At 41.4% G+C, this 22,436-nt stretch overlaps 2 protein-coding genes across 2 annotated transcripts; both read right to left on the bottom strand.

Moving 5' to 3' along the window:
- Nucleotides 1-6,456: 6,456 nt before the first annotated feature.
- Nucleotides 6,457-9,837, bottom strand: hapln4 (hyaluronan and proteoglycan link protein 4). The gene is made up of 6 exons (XM_068743502.1): nucleotides 9,750-9,837; nucleotides 8,992-9,181; nucleotides 8,736-8,908; nucleotides 8,508-8,623; nucleotides 8,119-8,305; nucleotides 6,457-6,848 (listed from the first exon to the last, which is right to left on the bottom strand). The coding sequence occupies exons 1-6, from the start codon at nucleotides 9,835-9,837 to the stop codon at nucleotides 6,457-6,459; spliced, it is 1,146 nt and encodes a 381-aa protein (XP_068599603.1).
- Nucleotides 9,838-13,086: 3,249 nt separating this feature from the next.
- tm6sf2b (transmembrane 6 superfamily member 2b) lies at nucleotides 13,087-21,944 on the bottom strand. Its single transcript, XM_068743214.1, has 10 exons — nucleotides 21,865-21,944; nucleotides 20,018-20,121; nucleotides 18,359-18,456; nucleotides 18,088-18,191; nucleotides 17,356-17,438; nucleotides 17,002-17,126; nucleotides 16,248-16,349; nucleotides 15,556-15,648; nucleotides 13,832-13,951; nucleotides 13,087-13,323 (listed from the first exon to the last, which is right to left on the bottom strand). Exons 1-10 carry the CDS (start codon nucleotides 21,942-21,944, stop codon nucleotides 13,087-13,089), a joined length of 1,146 nt encoding a protein of 381 aa, XP_068599315.1.
- Between the last annotated feature and the right edge of the window lie 492 nt (nucleotides 21,945-22,436).

Genomic DNA, 22,436 nt, shown 5'->3' with positions numbered 1-22,436 from the left:
CTGTCATAGTATTTACACAGAACTGCAGAATAAAGGCTGGCCAATGTCACCTTTAACAGACAGCTTACCTCTTTATTGAGTAGCCCACTCATATATCTGTGTAAGGGTTTACTAACTTTTTGAGATTAGAGCAACAGGTCAAATAACCTTCTTTTTCTTTTGTTTTTGGTGACATGATGTTCTTGGCACAATTTCTGAGGTGGTCTCGAAGTTCTGAATATTTTTCACTCATACTACAAAGTTTATGGTCTCTTCATACCTTTTATGACCTTACGGAGGTTTTAGGAGCATTGTGTGCAACTCTCCTCATCCAGCTGAAATGAGGTAACAGTTGAGTGCTGTGTTTAACTTGAGGCTCTTTTTGATGCTGGCTTGGTTTACCTTTAAGATGTGTTTTTAAGTGTTCAGTCGTAGTTTGTCATTTGGCTCTCGCAGATTTCACCTTCCAAACCAGGATGAGTTGGAGAACAAAAGATGATCCCGAATGAAAGCTGTTTACACAGAGGGAGGATGACAGGATGTTGGGATCTCTCGTGCCAACTTGTGTGTGTGTGTGCGAGATCGGAGATGTTGACAGTGTGTGAAGTCCCAGCGGATGATGACACAGCGGGTCAGCAGAGATTGAGGCTTCATTTCTGGGGCAGACGGTCTTACGGCGCTCTCACCTGTGCTCGCTCCAGCTTTACCGAGGGGATTGAGATGGATAGAAGAAGCACTTTGCTCTCTTTTCCTTCGCTTTTACTGCAAGATTAAATTTGTGTTTTTAAAGCTAGCACACTTGATGTTCAGAGTGTCTGGGATTATATCCCGTTTGATCGGCACTATTTCAGTGTTTTCAGCAGCTTCTTAAGGCAGGATCTGATTATTTAAAGTTGCACGCAGTGAGAAAGTCCATCCTGTGCACATTAATTCACTGCCTTTGTTTGTCTCCTCTCACCTTGGCAATGGCAACGCGAGGCAAACGGCGAATCTACACGGCTTTATCAGTTTAATTAATCTTCTGAATGCCTAATTTGCAGGTTGCATTATCTGCAGACCACGTACTGGATAGCTTTGACGACAAGGGAAGGGTTAGGTTGACGGACAGCCGAGGGAAGGTTTTGGGTGATGGACGGGAGGCCTAGAGAACTGTCACAGCCATCAAACCCTCGTCCTTCCTTAGATGTCAGGCTACAATGGGCTTCTTCTTTTCCGTCTGTCCATGAAAATAGACCACGCACCAGCCGATGAATGAAATGGCAGACAGGAGCCACTCTCGCAGTAAATGAAATCGGAGTTCGTGCCTGCAGAAACAATCATTACATTTGTCTAAGATGTGACTGAACCAAAAAGGAACGCCCAACTGTTCCTTTTGATTTCATTAAAAGCTAATCCAAATTTCATTTATTAACCTAGTACAACAGTTAGAATAGAATAGAATAGAATAGAATAGCACTTTATTGTGTTACACACGGTGATGCAATGAAATTAGCTAATGATGTTAAAGGAAATTAAGAAATCGTGGCTCCAAACCGGTGGTTCAGGGATTCAGTGGTAGTAGTAATAGATTCAGTAGTTTTCTGAGTCAATAAAGGTGATGCAAAAAGGTGTGAGGGGGAGGGGGGGTACTGTCTGCATCTAGAGCTTCAATGCGATCCGTCTCGTATCTTGTGCATAATCGATAGAATAGTTCTAGCTTTCGACCAAGTTTCATCCAGACCTGTCTGCTAGATTGAGATGATGCAAAAAAAAAAGCTCTTTCACTGAAGGTTAAGAGCATGGCTAGACAGGTGGAGAGAATTGTTATTAAAACGACTAGTCAGTGTTTGTAGAGGTTATAATAAATCATCTCTGTTGAAATAATGCTTAAATTATTGTTTATTTTCCATCATTATTATCAGCCAACCGTAAAAATACAGATTCATGATCATTTCCATCCAAATTGAGCTGGAATGAATGGATAATGATATTCTGCGTGTGTACGTGCGCGCGTGTGTGCATTCCATGTTTTTTCTGTAATCAATTTTTTGCTTTAATCAGTTTTGGTTTTTGCTCATACCAGATAGGGTTATCTTTTTTGCTCATACTCCTCATTTCACGTGAGCTGCATCCGGTTCCGACGTTAATCTCAGGCACGCTTGCACAATTCACGCGCGACTAACAGCAAAACAGTCATATTTTTGAGACTGTTCATTTTATTCAAGCTGAAATGGATGCGCTAGTACTAGTAAATGAACGAATGACATTGTGCTCTGAAGGACTTCACACAGCAGATGGTGGAACGCATGATGATTTTTCTGGGGACAAAAAGTTTGTTGACGACCTTCTTATGTCTAAAGTTTGATTTCAGGGGCCTGCCAGCACTCGGTGTGAGTGAAAAGTGAATATCTTTGTTGTCTACTTCCTGCAACATTGTCCGTAAGATCAAAGCATTTTAAGCACAGCACTCACGAGCAACGGCAAGGTGATTAGAGCGGTCAAGGCTTGTCGTCCTCAGTCGCTCTCAGACAGACTATTGATTTCATGATTAGGCTGTCTGTCTTGGGTGCCTAATAAGTCTGTCGATTACATTGACGGCACAACAGTGTCGACTGAATGCTGGATGTTTTGTGACAATGGCATTGTTAAGGCATTGCTCACTTGCAAGCTTTGATCTCTTTTATGTAAAATACTATACTCAAATCATACAAAATGGAATAATTTGCATCGTTTTTCTCCGTCTCATCAGATTGTTAAGCCTTGAAGTATTTTCTTTCTGTGGAAAGTTGCATCACTTTGTCTCCCGGTCCGATTTAATAAACAGGTGCAGCCTCGTGGCATCTGTTTGGTTATTGCGTCCACATCTGATATTAAGCTCAGCGTGTTTATCATTGTCACAAAAAAAAAGAAAGAAAAGATTGCTGCATTCTGTCGGGATGGAAGAGCACATGTTCCAGTGAGAAAATCACGAATGGAACAGATCAGAACAAACGACAACGCTCTGCTGTGATGTAAATATACGGTGATGTTTTTTCTTTTTCCTTTTTTATCCATTTTAAATTGTGGGTGTGTTTGTTTACTTAGCCTCGCTGGACCACGTTCATACAGCCTCAGTGGATCCGAAATCCATTTACCCTCTTTCAGTTCCTCACTTCTACTCTCACACACGTTGCTTGATTACGAGTGCATTAGGAAAACAGAGCTCTGGTCAACACACGCTCTACAAGAGAGCCAGAAGTGAGTCATTATCGTACAAACAAAACACATCACACATTAGTGAGCAGGGCTGCAGCTGTGTGAATCTGGTCCACGGCTATTTATCCACGTTTATAGTGCTGCGTTCCTATTAATTCAAGTCCCTGTCATTGTATTATATTCTTTTCAAAATAAATGATCATTAAAGGAAACCTTGTTTTGATCCAAACTCTGGCCTTGTTGGCGTGTTTTTCTGTTGCCTGGTTTAGTTCACAATGTCTCCGACTTCTCACTAGTCCTCACTTCCACATATCTATTTGTGCAGACTGGTTGTTTCAACCTGCAGTCAAGATTTCTTACTGTGTCCATATTATTCAAAGTGAATGCTAAAACCTTTTTTCCCTCTATTTGAATGTGTCCTTTCCTCCTATCATCATGATCCTCTGTTTCTTAGAGATACAGTTTTGCTCTAAGCTGCTGATTCTTTTGTTGCATCTCTGACCTTGCAGAGGAAATACATTTTCAAGTCTCTTTGGATTAAGTAAAAAAAAGAAAAAGTTTCTACTGCCAGGATTTCAACCAAAAAGAACTCGATGTTGATGTATTTATTTTTTTCTTTTTAAATATATTCCAGCGTTTGCATATAGTTTAAGCAACTGAGCAGGTCGACAAGGGCAAAGCCCTCAGCAGTACAGTATTTTGGCAGCAAACAGTTTGTGAATATTCTTACTGCTGTATTGTCTCAACTCAGAGACCTTAAATTCACCTGAACTTCTCATGAGGTGAATATGAGAGTCCTCTCTTATCAGTAAGCTTCATTGCCATACAGCATCAGAAAACACAGCCCTCTCTCTCTCTCTCTCTCTCTCCCTCCCCATACACACATATCCTTTGATATGTGACTCATTTCATTCCTATTCCAAAAACACTGGAACAAGCCACACTGTCGGATTCTGTGTTCCAACGACAATCAGCCACACTGAATATAGCATCTCTTTTGCATCCTCTTCCTGCTCCTGGCTGGCTGAGCAATGTCTTTGCTCATCTCGGTGAGTTCCAAGGACACTGCTCATTAAAGCTTCTAAACGGGTTTCTCTTCAATTCACAGACAAAAAATGACTTTCGGCTCTCCTCTGTTGCCAAGCAGTGGCGAAAGATTTGTAGCCACTATACTTGAATTGCTTTGTCCCCAAGGACTGGCATGCGCTTGTCCATGAAGGTTTCATAAGCATATTCAAACATCTCTCTTTCAAAACTAATGACTAGTAAGAAAAAGGCTTAAAACCATGCATTTTGTGGTGTCCTCGCATTTGTCCTGATTCCTGCGATATAACTCGGTTTTTAGACAACCAGATAAATGAAGAAGACTGCTCATCATAGTCACGTTCTTGGGTCGATACCAGGCTTGTCTGGCAGGCACGGCGAATTGATGGGGATCTCTGGTATTATCCTGCATTATCTCCTAATGACACTGGCAAAGTTCAAGAAGATTATGAAAAACAACAAGGGGTTTCACGTCATCTTCAGGCTGACAGCCTCCTCCTCAACATCGCGCTGCTCTGGATTCTTTCCTCACACATTCACAGGCTGGAGGCAACAGTTTTGTGTGCATTTGTGAAGACAGAAAAACCACCATTTCACCATTTCATTTCTGCTGCCTCCACAAATGCACACAAAACTGCTAGTCCTGAACAAAACAAAAATATTAATATATAAGTATTAACCCAGTTATCGTCAATGTAGCAATGAATCTGTATTTAATGGTGGATCGAGATGCCTTACCTCACTATTAGCTTCTTTTACAGTAGTGTGTTGTTAGAGAACACCTGATAATCTGGATATCTGGCTCTGTTAAGATGCTTTTAAGTCATCCCTCAACATCCCACTTGTCAAGTGCCTTAAGTTCTTAAATGTAACATGTGGTGGAGCAAGTGTTCTGCTTATATGCAAAAGTGGCAATGCACATATTTTGAGCTCTTTATGATTTTGCATTTCTTGAAATGTAAAATAAAAAAATACGAAATAATCCTGTTCCGACAATAAGTATTATTATTTGAAATGTAACCTCATATTCCATTGTAGCATTCATAATTTTCAGATTTAAATTAAATCAAAATTTCACTGAGAATAGTTGGAATAGTGAGAAGGCGCTGAAAATTTCTGCAAACCAAAAAGGATTTCTATGATGAAAACTGAAATATTAATATCCTGTGAATCACAGGTCTTGTTTTGCTGCTGTGATTTGGTTGGTCAACTTTAAACTAAACATAACTATGATAGTAAGGTAAGTTACCAGGCTTGACCACTGGTATTAGTGTGTGAAGGTGTGACAGGCACCCTGGATAAAAATATTAAATAGATCCTGCTCATGACCGTTCTGTCAAACTGTATGAAAACAAATCGGTCTACATTTGTTACATTTCTCCACTCAGTTTATTGCTTTTATTTTCTTAAACCTTTGCATACATCACATATCTGAGGAAAAGCATCACCCAAACACATGCTCAAATCAATACCTTCAAGACTTTAGTTTCAGTAGTCTATTCTGTAGTGGCAATCATACTCTAAGAAAGGCCACTGAATATCATGTGTGGCTCTTTGAAGGCCCAAGGGGCTTAGAAGTGCAGTATGTGAGACCAATGGGTATTTCTGGTGTTTTGTGTTCCCAGTAGTATTTCCAAGCCAGCCTTTGCAACTACTCCCAGCCAGGCAATGCATGCACCCTTATATCTAAGCTAGAATGTTGGCATAACAAATGTCTGAGTATTTAAGGTGCAAATGTTTGAGAGCTGGTGTAATATTGATTGACTATTTGGCCTGTTCAACTCAGATGATGACATTTCCAGGTCTGGATTAATGAGAAAAATGTTGCTGCCCGAGGGTTGCTAACCAAATATGACACTTGCAAACATGCAATTACACGTGGTACAATCAAGACTTGCAGGACATCTTGGATGTTGTCCATAGTAGCAAATGTGTTCAAAGCGGCACTGGGATTCTGGCTCAAGCTGGAGCTCAGGAGCCACAGCAGGGGAGAAAACATGATGAAATGCATACAAAATTTAATATGATGCACACAAGGAAAATAATATCTGAGCTCTCTTTTACGATGATCTTGATACACAGATGTGCAAACATGTGAACAAAATGACAAATCACAATCAGCCGTGTCTCTCTGGCAAATCTGCAACTGAGTGCGTACTTATTGTGTGAGAGCATTTTACTTCAAATGGGATGAATGGAGGCTGATTGGTTGGTGACGGCTGATTGGTCAACTTTAAAACTCCTCTCAGTCGTTCCATGTTAGATCACCCTTGTGGCATTTACGGGGATGTTGTTGCTGTTCTTACTCCTTGTCAAAATATCTGTGGCACCTCTCATGGGTTCAGTGCCCTCTGCTGTTTCATCATTGTCCTTACGGAAACAGTAGACCCCGTAGAGGCGGAATTTTTTATCGGGGAATCCCAGGTGTCTAACCCCTGGCTGGGGTCCGCCACAGCGAGTGCGGGGGTTGACTATGGGGTAACGGATGCTGCCATCCTCCAGCCAGCCGGCTTCACAGCGGTCCAGAAGCTGGAATTTCCACGCAGCGTAGAGCTGACCCACTTTGGCTATCGCCGAGTCACCCCGAACGCAAGCCTTCATTGCCTCGGCATAGTTCACCTTCTTAAAGCGTTTCAGGAAGTAGACTTTACCTGGGGAAGGGGAGAGGAGAGGAGAGGAGAGGAGAGGAGAGACATTTGAAAAAGTGAAGCATTTTCATTGTTCAAGAGGGCAAAAGGAAAGAAGCCACTTGAATAAGAACGTTAAGCCCCAGAGACAGCCCCAGAGACAGGCCGAGTCCTGCGGGTGCGTATTCCCAGTTTTCCTTGTATCTCAGCCTGACTGTGTCCAGAATATCGAATCATTCCAGCAACCGTCTGTACAGCCGTTCAAAATCAAAAGGCAAAATTCTGTTAGCACATTAACTCAAACATACCCTTAAAACACTTCCATTTTTGCTTTCATCTCACCTCTAGGGAGACTCCTCACCGAGCAGCATTCAAAAGAATCGGAATCCTGATTGGCTGAATTGTTCGGGCTGAACTGAATTATAAAGTAGTTTCTCCTCATAAATGTAAAAATATAAGAACTCCCCTGACCAAGAATAAAGACGTTGTCGATTTCACCAACGAGCAACGACCTGCATGAAAATCATGTCTGCAATCTCAGCATTGCTCTTGGCCCAACTATTGACTTTATCCTTGTTTATGTGTGACTGTTGGCTATTGGGGAGGCAGGAAATTATCCCATATTTCCCAAGGGGGCCCTCAGTAAATACCTCCCAGCTGGACCGTGCAACACTCGGTCACAACCACCACTGAAACCTCCTGCCCGCAGCAGACTGTCCACAATAATTAGCACACAGGGGAAAGCCATCAGGAGTCGTTTAACTTTCCTATCTTCATTTCAATTAAAACTAGCACCAAAGTATTTCTGATTCAAATGAGGTGCCCTTTATTTAGATTGCTTTTTTTTTTTTTACGTTTTAGATTGAATGCAAAGTGCTAAGAAGACAGATATTGTTATTTTTCTCACACATTCATTTGGTTTGTGTGACGGACACACAAGCAGACTCTCTGTGGGAATGTGATGTAAATCATAAAGCTGGGCGATGAAAGGAGGTGCTTGGCACCCAGAGGATACTGTGGCTCTAGTGAGGCAGAATCAACACAGCCTTGGCCTCAGGCCGCCGAGATCACAGGCACAGATCAGAGACTTGCACCTACAGTCTCCAGGGTACAACACTCATGATATATCCTCTTTCAGTGCTATCCGACAACAATACAGCTCATCCAGTGCCTCGTTTTATTCCAGTCCTGAGCCAAAGACGCTGATAACTCAGTTGAATATTTGTATAATCTTTTCAATGAGACGTGTGTGTGTGCCCACCCACCTACATTAGCTTTTTTTTTTTCTTCTCACCATTGAGCTTGGAAGTGAAGCAGAAGCTGTCATAGCGTTCGTCTTCTTTCTGCCTGTATCCATAGTTACAAATGCCAGCAGGGGTGTCCTTGTGACCACACTGGTCTCTGGGATGAGAGATGGGGTACTGGACCGATCCATCCTCTAGCCAGCCAGCATTACACCAGTCTAGCCCTTCCAGCCAGGCCTGTGGAATGGGACAATATATACTAAGTTACAGAGAAGCATTAAATGTAATCATGGAGGTAAAATGTTTTGGTTATGTATCATAACTCCTTTTCCCTATATATATATATATATATATCCAGAAAGGTCCTTGGACTTTTAATGGACCTCTACTACTCCTGAATGTCACAGACATTTGAGCAACAAGACAATCTTATGCCAACCTTGTGTAGCTGAGAATAGGAGGCCAGAATGGCATCCTGCTCTTTGCAGGCATCCTCTGCCTGGTGGTAGCTGAGTTTGTAGCGGCCTGCATGTGGGTAGTAGGGAAACACCACTCCTACAGTGCAGAAATAAGCATATTGCATTTTTGCCTAGAGATTTATTGTGCGACAAACAGATATTGTTAGATATTTAAGAAAATAAACTCTTCTGGATCTTTCACTACTGACCTTCTAGGTCAAGGTTGACAAATCCTGTATCGTCTTCCACGTCATTAGTGACTTCACACTCGTAGCGTCCGTAGTCCTCCAATGTGACATTGTGGATGATCACAGAGGCGTCACCTGGTCCCGCCTGCTCCAGAAAAACACGGCCTCTGTACGGTCCAAATACTCGTTGCAGTCTGAAAACACACAGAAGACGGGGGGATGCCCAACTAATGTGGCCTTGCTCCAAAACCTACAGTATCAGTATCAATAGTTTCACCTTCCAAGTGCCACAAAAATGTCCTCAAACTGCAGCTTATCAGTGACTTTGGTCCATTTGATCCTGATCCGTGCAGGATCGGTTTTCTCCGGCTCATGGTGGAATCTGCAGGGCAGAGTGATGGAGCCGCCACGATGTGTCACCACTTTACCGGGCGCTGTCTGCACTATCACTGCTCCAGTGTCATCCTCTGTGGGAGCGGAGAGGAAAAGGGAAGGCCCGTATTGATTTTATGAAAAAATAATAAATAAAGAAAAAAAAAAATCAACAAAATTCGACAAGGCTAATGACAACCAGAGGCCTCCTCTTCAAAATGGGTAACACATTTAAAGAGTGGCTGCAAGAGGTTTTCTGTTGTGCTGTGACCAGATAAAGGTGGCTGCAATTATCTATGACAGCTGGCAATTAGCCCTGTGACTGCGTACTGCGCTCTGTAAAGTTGTCAGCAGCAGCCATGAAAGCATCAAGTGCTGCTCTATCAAAACTTTAAACGCATGATTTTCTCACACTGACAGCAGTGCTGGAAAACAGTTTTAAGGCTTAGCTTCTTTCTTTTTTTTCCCTTTAGATATTTAAGCCCTGTCTATGCCTTATTGCTAGCATTTTCCCGAGACTCAAATGCATCGCTTAACATTAAATAAAATCGTACATGAATTACATTAAAGACAATGTGTGTCTGTGATGCTTTCTGCTGCAGAATGGAGCGTTCCTCCTTGGTGTGAGCTGTCTGAGACAGAAAAGACAGAAACTATCCTCACCGAGCACGTGCACCACCTTTCGCCTTCCCTTGCCGGCATCGGCAGGTGGGGACATCACAGAGAGGCCAGACGTCAGAGCCAAACCCATCAAAGCCAGAGGCCACGGCTGCTGGGAACGGCAGGAAAGGATGCAACAGAGAGAACTGTGTTTATCATAGATGTGCCAAGAAAAGAAGGGAACAGTTAAGACCTAAACCTTAGCCAAGGTGCAATGGCAACAGTGACATCATTTCTATAAATAATGATGAATGAACATTTATAGGCCGCAAACTTACGCCAAACAATATCATGTTGCATTGTCACATTGCAGTCAGACTGAAATTCCACCACAGAACTCATGCTGCATTTGTATGTTGGGGGGGGGGTAAGCTGCTCAGCGAGTGGGACCAAAATGAACGTATTGGTTAATTGATTACTTCCAAAGAAAATGAGGTTTGGCGACGTAGTCTGTGCTTGAGTCGAGTGTCACACTGTCAAGCAGCAGCCTGCTACACACGTCGGATTTATGCAGCTGTGCAGCTCACAGTCACATAATGAGAGGGAATAGTCCTCACACGATACTCAAAACTTAAAGCTTGTTTAGCACTTGGGTTTTTTTTTTTTTTTCTTCACCACCAGCTGCCAGTTGAAGAGAGAGGCAGTATTTTTAAAGTTGTGAGTGAAGCATGCTCGGTTCACCGGGGGGGGCTGCAGTAAACAAAGAAGTGTATGCAGACAAAATCGTCCTGGTTGCTGACGAAAACTGCTGCTCGTGTGTTTGCTGAAAATATTAGACAAAACCAAAGAAGAAGAGCGAAGATGAGACATTTTGTGAATAATCTCTATGGTGACTGAAAAACGATCACCTTCCTGGAGAACAGTGTTCCTCCTTGAAGTTAATGCTGCGTATTCTGGTACAGTGCCTTTATCTTTACAAGCGCTCTTCAGATTATGAATGCAGTTGCTATGGTTGCCAATTTATGTGTATTCTGTCCACAATTGATTGCAAAGGAGAAACCGTGCGATACAATCTTTTATCGCAACCTCAGTTACATAAACTGATGTTGGTGCTTTAATTCTTTTTGGATTCATTGATATCAGAACAACAGCATACAGGGTGCTACGTCTGCTACACCGCTAGAGGTCTGCATTGTCCGGTCACCTGCAAATGAGCATGTCCTTCCCTGCACTGCAGCAGTACATCTAAACAGGCCCCAGTGAAGCACAAAGTAAGTAAGCAGCTTCACCAGCCACTTTTCATGCACACTATAAACAGCCCTGGGCCAGTCCAGTGAACATCCTCACAGCCCTCGTGCAGCACGGAGAACTGCAGGGCAGAGCCTTACTAACGGAGCACAGAATTGAACTTACCATGGCTGTCACAGCAGGATTAATGTCTGGATGAAGATGATGGGCTGCTGTGCACCCTTTAAGTCCTCAGCCCAGGTTGAATGCTGTTTTGCAGTAGCACTCGCCTCTCTCCCTCCCTCCCTCCCTCCCTTTCTCCCTCTCTCTGTGCTTCCAGTCCCATCGCTGATCTGACTGCAGGGAAACTAGCTCCGTTTTTGGGTCCGGCAAACTTCCGATGACACAGCATATTGGATTATGCAAACTTGGTACCAAAGTAGTCTATCGCAGCAATGATTTCACAGCAATGTGATCTAAAGCACAAATACTAAATTGTCCGTATAGCTGTGAGCGTGTGCGTGAATGATTGTCTGTCTTTGTGTGGCCCTGCAATGAACTGGCGCCTTGTCCAGGGTGTACCCCATAGCCCTAGTTTTGGTTCCCTTTAATTCAATCGAGCCTTCATACTCATAGTCTGATGATTCATGCACTTATAGATATATGGTTTACACTTTTATTTCATTTATTGATCTATTCTTTTATTTGCTTTGCCATACGCCTGCTGACAAACCAAGAAATGTGTGAAATTCAGGAATAATGTGGAATAAACCAGGCTGTTGTTTATTCTGGGTGTAATACTGTCAAAATCAGTTGCAGACACTTTTAGAGCCCTCCGTTAGAATGACAATAAAATTAACGAGAGGGCTTGGTTCAAGTCATCTTTAATAATGAATTGTTTACTCAGACATGAGCAAAAAATAGCTTCTGCCCTGCATCCACAGGATTTAGCCAAGGCCTTTGTAGAATACTTGCTCCAGTTTACGGACCCGAAAGCAGAGAAAGATGATCCTCCTACATACTTATTACAAGAGGAGAAATGCATTACACTCTGGGTAACTCTATTCCAATATTGTTGTGGCACTGAATCTTTTCTTAGATAACATGTTATCTGGGAGGGAGGTCGTTTTCTCAAATAGGAGGTATAAAAATGAGCCATGGGTTCGAGATCTCGATCTGCAGTAATTTAGTAGGTGGAATTTTGAAGATTTAAAAGGCCATGTTTGAAAAAAGTGTGGAGAGAGAAGTGCTCAAAGGGAAAGATTGGCTATTTCGTTTTTGAATTAAAGAAGTCTCTGCCATAGGACACGGAAAGAAGAGTTTCAATTTGAGAAGCGTGTTTGCTGTATTCAAATGAGTTTTGTACATGGCAACCCTGTAATATAGATATACAAGGGAAGTGTCCAATCATTTATAGTCGGTATAATTATGGTGAGAAAATGTTGACGCGGAATATTTCACTGGCATCCTTTATCATTTGTTTTACAGAAGATTTATTTAAAATATTTCCCTAGCCTTGACCAATTATTTTGAATCCCAGAAAAAAATAATTATGCATTAAATTGTTTTATCAATATTTCCCGATTTGAATTGTTTATTTGATTTTTTATGAACAGTTGTTATATTTCTTGCATCCAGTCTTAAAATTAGTCAATTCCATGGAACCGCAGAGGCAGAAATGATTAAAAATCATTCTTATCAGAATAATTCTAGTGCTCCTCATGTTTTGAGAATGCCTCTAACTAACTGATTAATGCATTAGGGCATTACATGACTGTATGGTTGAAACATTTAGTTTCCTTTTGGAAATGGCGGGTCTGGACCTGCAGCTTCTACAGCTGTGGAGCTTTTAAGCAGCAACACCAGACGCCAAGTAATTAGGATGTTCCTAACAGGCACATTTTAAAATAAGTGCTTCATTAGTACACTGAAAATACAGGGCGCAAAGTTAAATCATAAAGTGAGACCTTCCTTGGTTGATCTTGTACTTGTTGTTTGTGCAATGTTGGCAGTAAATTAAAACAAACATTTAAACAATAATTAAATCCAGATACAGGGAGCGAAACAATCTTTTATTATGGCACTTTGACGAAACATGCAATAAAACAGCTCTTCATGAATCCTCAGAGAAGCAATTAACTTCAAATGTCAGACCAAATGAAGAATTTCCAGACTACTTGTCTTTATACTTGGTATCTTTCTCTTCACTGTTTGGTAAACCTGTCTGCCCAGGAAAGGGAGTGATCTTCAGGAAGAAATAGGGGCTATTTTGAACACGCAAGGCCAACAGCAGGGGAGTAGCTGCATAAAGCATGTTTGCTGCCAGCACAGACCAGAACACATCATTTGGGATCTGAAACTGAGATGCAGTGCGAGAGTGGAGGGAGCCTCCGATGTGGGCCCACTGACACTGTGAGGAGACACGGAAAACAAGGCAAGATGTTAGATTCTGTTGTTGTGATGCAGATTGTCCAACACAGTTATTGCCAGATTTATTTATTTTTTTCTCCCATTCTGATAGCAGGTTATTTGAAACCTTGAAAGTTGAGGAACTTCAAGGAGGGAGGAAATTATCCTCAGTCTTTCTTCTCCACTCATTAGTGTATACTGTTAAAATAAACAGAGAATGATGCTAATAGGAAAACCGTTGCAAGGTAGACGCATAAATGTGATTTGCTGGCTGTTGGAGGGAATGTGCCGTCTCTTATGCATGATAAAAGAAACCGTTAATCGGGTGTTTCCTCCTGGTTGCAATCTTTCTTTCAGGTTATTATGAGAGAAATACAGAAGAAGGCCAGCAGCAGGCTAACTACACATGGCTCAGGTAATTATGAACAGGTTGATGACTCGCTACAGTTGGAATACAAGAGCATGTGTCAGAGATATTCCGTTTCTCTTGTTTGTCTATGTGGCGTTACCTGAATCATGGCCCCGGAAAAGAACAGAGTCCAGTCTGACATCCATGTGCACCCGGGCTTCAGGAGTCCATAGACAAAAGCACCCAGGAGAGGAAGTCCATAAAAGGATAAGTGCAGCATCTATAAACAAAGTAATGACTTATGAGCATTCAATACGGTGAATATATTCTTTGACGGCTTTTCTCCACATTTCCCGCGGCTCTTATCGGTATATGTGGTTTCATTGTTTTACACGGGAGCTGAGATTTTAGTCTAAATCAAAGCGAGTGAATGGGGATTATGGATCCGAAACACTGCACTGAAAGACTCGCCACTCAATCACTGTCAGTCTCCGCTGTTTGCCGGTCCTCAACCATTGATGCAGCACTTCTTAATTGTCTTACCCCGCAGTCCTCCTCCTCGCACTGAATGCAGAAGAGGGCAGCTTAGAATGCATAAAATTGCGCAACAAAAAATAGAAAAGTGAACGTACTAATTGGCACACCCGGCGCAGCTACTGAGGTTATTTCATTTATGTTTTTTCTGTCATAGTCCGTTGTTTCTGTTTTATGTCATTATTCACCTCTCCTCTCTGGAGTTTTATCCGACTGAACCTGCTCTCTGCGTGTTTCTCATTGCGGTTCTCCAGTTAGAACCCAATAATAAGTCACATAAGAGTTTTTATGACTCCGGTGCTCCAACTAGCTGTGACTCATTTGATCAAATCCACTCAATTAAATCTCATGTTGAATGGAATCCTTTACTCTAAATGTGACCAATGCAGTACAGTTAAAAAAAAAAAAAAAAAGCTTCAGCATTACCCTCCTGAAATCTGAAGAAGGAAAATGAGCTTTTTGCGAAATGAAAAATGCCAAATAAAATCTCGATATCTCTAAGGTGTTAAGTGCAGTGTACTTCACACCTTAAGCACAAAGTTCTCACACAAGGATCTTAACAGCATCTTATTTGACCTTCATCTTAAAATATTGGCAGCCTGAGAGCCAGTTTGCCATTTTCTAAAACCCTCAAATTATACCACTGAACATATTACCGTCTATCATCATAGATCGTCTCGCTTCATCTCCTGCTGAGTTGAATTCCAGTTATTCCGGAATTCTACTCAGTCTTAAATTAATCCGCTGTTAATCAATATATTAAAAAAAATAATCCTGCTTCACCTTCACCATCATCAGTGAATGACCAGGTCACTCACTGCAGAACCAGACACAAAAACCCACGACAACACACACACACACACACTTTCCCACCCACTGATGTGTTGATGGGGGGCTTTGGGTGAGGGATTATCTTATCAAGTTCTCAGTATGCGGTTTGTATGTCTGATCTCGTCAGCACCCTGACGCGGTCTTTGGATAACCTATTGACAGAGCTGTGTAAACGTACAGAGAACCCACAGTCGTGTCGTCAGCAGCATAAAAGGAGCAGACGCCACCCGGGCACATCCATAATCTGTTATCCAACTGACACATCTTTGTATCTCCTGTGAGCCTCAAAGATGCGCTGGTCTCACAACCCTCACTCGTTGTCGCTTTAATGATGAAAATGTCTCTGGGATTAGCTGCGGGCTAAAAGAGTGGAGGTGATGAGGGCAAGCTTGCAGCCCACCCAGAGTGATATCCATGAAAGCAGTCCATTATGTGACTGGCCATTGAAAACAGTCTGAAGAGCATTCAGCTACTGCTGCTGCTGCCTGTGTGGAGGCGGAAAGAGAAGAAAGCACTCACCATAACTCTGGGGTAGCCCACGGGATCCTTCAGGTAGGGTTCATAGTGCCTCAGGTAGTCCGCGCAGGCTTCTATGGGAGAGTCCAGAGCCGCCTACAGAGGGTGGACAATCTAACACCTCACCATATATATGAAAGAGCACCACTGAAAGAGATGTTATTATCCCCTTACACTAACTGCAGAATTGAGCATCCAAATGGATGCAACTGGTATTAACCACAATGGCCCACTAAATATGGTTCATTAATACAGTATTTTAAAAAATTTAGAAAAATATTTTGCTTTTTTTGGTCCTTCTTGCAGGTTAGTTTAGGCTAAGCTAACAGCTATTAGATGTAGCTTTATTTACTATACAGGCATGTATTCTCATGAACTGCTGGTAAGGAAGGTAATGCAAGTGTTTCTAGGAATGTTGAACTTTTTCCTCTTTATTTACTATTCCCTCAATATTCATCATTTTTTTGACAGAAATGATGTTATAATACACAATATCCTGTCCTCATTCTTTATGGAATTTAAAACGAATGCAAAGCATTCCCATGGTTCTCAAGTCGTAGAATGTACAGCTTGTAATACGTAAATATTACATTCTGCTAAAAATCCTGGACGTTCAGTCAATAAACAACAAGAAGAAGAATGCAGCCGTGCCCTTACTTCTATCCATGACATGGATGTCGTTTAGTGTCACTCACCAAGCCTCTGAGAATGGTGAAAGCCATGGCAACCAACAAGAGCAGCACCAAGATCAGATCCAAGGGACGCCAGATTAACTTCATGCTCTGGGCTTGCTGGGCCTGTGGGAATGCATCAGCACGATGGTACAGTATGTCAAGGCTGTGGTTTCAACGCTTTCTAACTTGCACTTCAATAAGTGTGCAGAGTGGAATTCAATAATGCATGAATCAGGCCTCTCTGTCATGCTTTTTATTCATTACAGCTCTATTTTGGCCATTTGTGGAAAAAATTGTGAAAAACTTTGACCATAATTTTAACAAATTTTCAACTACATTTGTCAAAACATTCACATATTCCCTAAAAAAAAACACTTTCATTTCTTCACATTTTTTATCCAGCCTGTGAATGTATGTCATTTATTCACCCTCGTTTTAGCTCTACCAACTCCTGGAGGAAATATTAGACTCCTCAACTGCACATCTGGCTGCGTGACCTGTTCACTTAATAACTATTTTAGTGCCACTTGCTGCAGAAAATGGCACACATGACAGCAGTCCAAAAATAGCAAGGTAACAGAAGAATTCTGTGATCGAGATTCAGATATTGGATAAAGAAACAGTGCCGGTGAACATACTCAAATGTGGTAAAACATTGTAGCTCCACATCCCAACCAATGTCTTCTAGATTAAGGTACACAAACTAAAATATTAAACACATTCAGTGACCTTCCTAAAACTAATTTCTTGGAAATTATTTTTATGTTGGTCCTACATTATATCCACCAATGAGTGGTCTGTCCTTGGGCCTGCTAAATAGCGTGACAGCTCCCCATACAGGCATCAGCAGAAAGACAAAGTTGAGCCAGAAGGCTGGTTGGATCAATGATCCATATTTACCTGCAATATAGAAAAGACCCATTTCAATGCCGATTGATTGCTAAGCTTCTAAATAAAGCCTCCACAGGTTCGCATCTCAGTGTCTAACACAACCATCAGAACAACATATCACTGCATATTTTGATCTTGTGACACTTATGTATGCAGTTTTAAATCCCAACAGCAGAGGCTTGAGGCCTGCTTTCTGCACTGTGACACTGGCGGCACACAGACAGAAGATGAGCCTCACCTGCCGCTATCCCAGTGATAAACACGGACATGTTGGCACACAATGAGCCAGCCCAGAATAAGCCCAGGCTACGGTAGGCTTTCCTGGGAAAGACACCAAAAAAACAAAAAACAGAGTGATTCCATTATCGTAAAAACGATAGAGGGTGAAGCAAGTGTGATAAAACAAGTTTTGTTTAGTCTCATGGCTCTATAATGGTATAATTGACATATCCATCATACAAATAGTTATGCAGTATAAAGCCTGGCGCAGTTCTTCTCAACTGTAAAAAAAAAAGAAAAAAAAAGAAGATGATATTGTTTAAAAGACAATTTAATTTCCATGATAAAACCTGCCCCCCAAGGCAGCGCTCACTCTGAACTCTTGAACTCACTGGCAGGACATTAAGACAAAAAAAGAAATCTCTAAGGGACCTGCAAATGTAAATATTAGTTTATGCTGCCCATTCTGCTCATTGAAACATTTCCCCTCAGCTGCATTTTACACTTATTTGAAATCAGATATGTTCAAAAATTGATTAAAAAAAAAAAGGTCTGCAAATGATTGTGTAATGTGGAAATCTTTATCTCAACTTAAATCTAGTTTTACTGCTACTTTTATCTCTTACAAACTCCTAAGCAGTTGTTTGCTTTGTTGCATTGTTTCATACAGATCAATATAGCCACTTTAGATATGTTGTGATGGAGAGAGACATCGATGAGCTTGATGTGAACCTACTTTACCATCACTCACCTGTCTGTTATCCTGCTGATCATCACCAGATACATAGTAAAGTGTGCTATTCCATCCCAATAGCACATCATGATGGCATAGGAGGTTCCCAGATAAGGTTCTCCCTACAACACAGATGGAATGATGACAGATAGCAGGTTCCAGAGGGATGCTGTGCGCTTTTATTGGTTTCACTACTGTTGTTTGTCGGATGTTTGCATCACATCTATGTTGTTACCGCTGCAGGTTAATTATCAGCATTTTAGATGTGAGAATAATCAAATAAGCCTACTGTCTTTCTGTAGAACTCCATAAAGCCAGAGATGATGCCGTCATACTCCAAGGCACTAACCAGGTCGATGACGCAAGTAAAAGAAAATTCTGCAAAAACTACAAAAGAAATATAAATATAGTAGCAGCAAAATGACAAAGAAGTTCAAGCTAAATGTGTAACTAACACCTCATCTTTTTCAAGCCTTAAAATTTGCTTTTTTTGAATTTGATATACTGGTAAATTGATATATTGCACAGCGCTGGAGGCATATTTATTTTGAGACCACGGTGAACAGTCTTCTTCTATTTTCACAGAAAGGGATCAGCGGTGAAGCGCTGATGAGTTGAAGTGTCCAATGGCAAAAATCCATAAATGTAAAGCAGTACAATCTTACCCTTTGGCCCCAGGGCTGTTTGGTGCCACATTGCCTGCAGCTTGGTGGAGATTTCATCAGATAACAACCAGAAATGTCTCGCAGGTGGCTCAGATCATAACAAGCGGCCTTTTAGTGTGTGCGTTTCAACATGAAACGACATCACATTTTATGGGAGCAGCAACAAGCTTCGGCACACACTTGGTGCCTCCGTTACCGATTATAAACTGCTAATATATAGATAACTCACCCATTTGAGAGTAAATGATGAGTCAATGGCAGACACAGAATGTGGGCTCACAATATGACACAATGGAACTTTTCTCCATGGTTACAACTGCAGACACCCATCAGGAGGCATTCAATATCCATATGCTGTGCTGGTAACTGTAGCTGGACAGTTTATAGTATGTAAATAGAAAGAAAGGGCATCCACACACTAATGACTAATTCGTGTGTGGATGGATTCGCAGGGAACTGTAAAAGCCATCACGGTGATTTACGACCTGGACTCTGCTGAATGTCATTATAACTGTGTGTTATGACACGCGGCATCTCTCTGTAGATACCACGGCTTAAGATCGGTGTATCACTCTCCTTTATCTGTCCTTTACGCACTGCTTGAACATCCATGTGCATGCACACACACACACAGTTTGTCTCTCCTGTGTACCGGCGAGTCTGTAATCCTAAAGACAATTACAGTTTATCTCTGACATCTGAAAGGTGAGCGAACAGTGAGATTATGGCTCTGGGTCATTGAGAAGAGGCTGTCATAAAGCTTAGCCTCTGGCAGCTGCTGCAGGGATGTGTTTTCAGAAGCCCTTGACTAAAATTGGAGATCATGACTGTTAGCGAGACACAACATAAGGTAAGAAAAAGGACACCAATCCCTGCAGAAAAGCTTAATTAAAGGTGTGTGAAGGTGCAGAAGTGAAATATGAGCGGTTTTATATGCAAGCTCTGTGACATGACTTTGCACCAAGGTCAACGTTAGGACTCAGCTCAAAAGAATGGCTCTAAGGTCAAATGAGTGCCGTGAAGGTCCATGGCTTACAGATTGTATGCCTGCACTTTGCTCTGAGCCTGATCATTCTAAGCAGCTTTCAACATACAAGGTGAAATCATAGTCAACTAATTTCAAGTTCTCACTTGTGTTGCAAGTGAAGGTTCTGAAACCCTTGTCTAGGGGTTGGAATCAGCTCTAACATAATGCAATGTCGTGATTCACCTCAGTACACGGTGGTTGTATTTAGAAATACAACACAAATAAGTTGAGAAATGCACATATTTGTGTCAATTACCAAAGAATAAGGGATCTTTGGGCGGGTTGCCACGAGTGATGAGAAAGTAAAACAGAAACACAATCGCCAACACAGCCACGCCGATCTCCAGGATCACAAAGGGCCTGTGAAAGAAGAAGAATTCAACCGTCTGTTGATCAAATAAAAACTGTTTTTAGTCTCACTGCTGACTCTATGCTTTTAGACATCTCCTCTGATTTTCTGCTTCATTCTCTTTACTAATTAGGCTCTCCCAAGGAAGTTGTTTCCGCAGTACCAAATTAGAAAATGATGATAAATGGGTAGCCAATGACAATTATATTCACTCCGCAGTTAATACAGGGAAAAATGGCAGCGAAGTGTGAAGGAAAATCTATGTGATAAATGCGCTGCACCCAGAGAGACCAAAAGGCACTACTCGAGGTGACTGGAGGCTCCAGGTGAGACGGCAGTGTCACGCAGAATTTACTCTCCCGAGTTCAAATTGTCACATGTTGCCTTTTAAAAAGCTGAGTCATTTAATATCTGAATTAAATGCACATTCTGTGTTGCTGATAAAACTCATGCAGTAAAAGCATCTTTTAAATTTAAGAGTCGGCCTCTTTTCTTATTGTATTATTTGCAGTAGATAGTTTGTTTTGTCATAGACAGTATTTTTGAAACCTCATAATTACCTTGCTATAAGTGCAAAGAGAATGATGAAATGGTGTGTGGTCATAAACATCCAGTGGCTACAAAGCATGAATTGACCAAGGTGTAATCAATCATAGGAAGAGGTGTGGGGAAGCAGAACGCAAAGCCCCCCCACCAGTTAGATCAGCAGTGCCCTCTGTGTTTGCTGGTCAAAGGTACCTCTGCCTTGCACTGGAAAAGCTTCAAGTGCAGGAGATATCTCCCAATAAATAGCATTGCATTCTTGGAGAGCTCACTATGTGTTCACATAAGGAAAACAAATGCTGTAAGAGCAAAGGGAAGCTCCCTTGCTACGGCTCCGATTCAACAGTGCGGGAAGATTTATGCACACAATAGTGTGTGTTTGCACAGTGGGAGAGCAGGAGGCATATTGCAAGTCGAGAGAAATTCATCAATCTCGTCTGTATAGTCTGAACTGATTGTCAGTGTTCACACAGACAAAAGAAAGGGCAGCAGAGATACTCGTGCTGAAGGAGTACAAAGGTCTATCAGAAGAAATCAAGAAATTGGGCAAAGAAAGAGTGAAGGAACATTTAATTTGCTCCTAGAGTCTTGTGATTTGGAATTACAAATGGCAGAAAATACTATAAAGATTTAAACAGATCAGCTTTGAATAAGAAACTAATCCCTCGTGGCTAAAAAGCATAATTGCCTTCAACATTATAACGAATTATCTCCCAATTCTGTTGACATTTCCTTCTTTTTGTTGTCTATTAATTGTCTTGCCCTTTATAGAAATGTCACGTTTAATTATGTAAATGGTTAACGCAACTAAAAAAACTGCCAGACTACAGGAAAATTATGGAACTACTGTAGCCGGAATCAACATGGTCAAGGATTTATGAGGTATTGATTCAACACAAGCAAATATGCTGTATGGCTTTGTGTTTTAAGCTTAGAGTGTACTCTAGTGGTGGTAAAGTATACTGCTTTATACACAATTGATCACATACACGATTATATTCTTGTAATTATACTAACATTTTAATAGTATTGATTGTAACGTAGATATTTATTAGAATAGTAACTGATTGCATGCATTGTAATTTATTGATATTGTTGCGGAAAAGTTACTGTGACAATTTTGTCACAATTATTTACAGCATTTGCCCCAAATGGGAGAAGTGTGGTCCTGCAGATAAAACAAAGTATGCTGAAATTAGTAAATTACTCACTCTTGAAATGCAGGAACGTTGTTCATGGCATAAAGAATGCCAAGGGCAGAAAATGAAAATACAAACACAAAGTTTTCCATGACTTTCAAAACAGTCCTGTCTTCCCTCCCTACAGGATCCACGGCACTCTGAAAATATATTACAAATATATGATCAGTTTCAAGTCAGTAAAAGCCACTCCGTCGGCAGCAACACTAATGTTGGATCAATCAGATATTCAAGTTAAATGAAGTAACTTTTTGAGAACTGAAACAAACAAAATAAATATTTTGAGGGAAATTAGATTATATAAATGCCGTGAAATAAAATCCTAAATGAGATTTGCAATGCTGAATGGAGTGGAGAGAAACGGAGCAGGCTCTTACCGTCTGGCTACGCTTCGGGTGGATTAATCAAATTACCGCGGGACCGAGGCATTCATGGCCTTTACAGGGAATATAATGAAGTCTAGACAAAGAAGCTTTTGGGGGGAAAAGTTACGCAATTTGGTTTTGTCAGAGATTTACATAAGTCGTCTTAGAGAATAGGTCCTACATTCTCCTTTATTAAAGTCACTGATCCCTGTTGAGCAC

This window comes from Brachionichthys hirsutus, chromosome 9 (genome assembly GCF_040956055.1).
Source record: "Brachionichthys hirsutus isolate HB-005 chromosome 9, CSIRO-AGI_Bhir_v1, whole genome shotgun sequence".
In the NCBI taxonomy this organism is placed as follows: domain Eukaryota; kingdom Metazoa; phylum Chordata; class Actinopteri; order Lophiiformes; family Brachionichthyidae; genus Brachionichthys; species Brachionichthys hirsutus.
The sequence above is the reverse complement of the archived record's forward strand: the minus strand, read 5'-3'. Positions and strand labels throughout refer to the sequence as shown.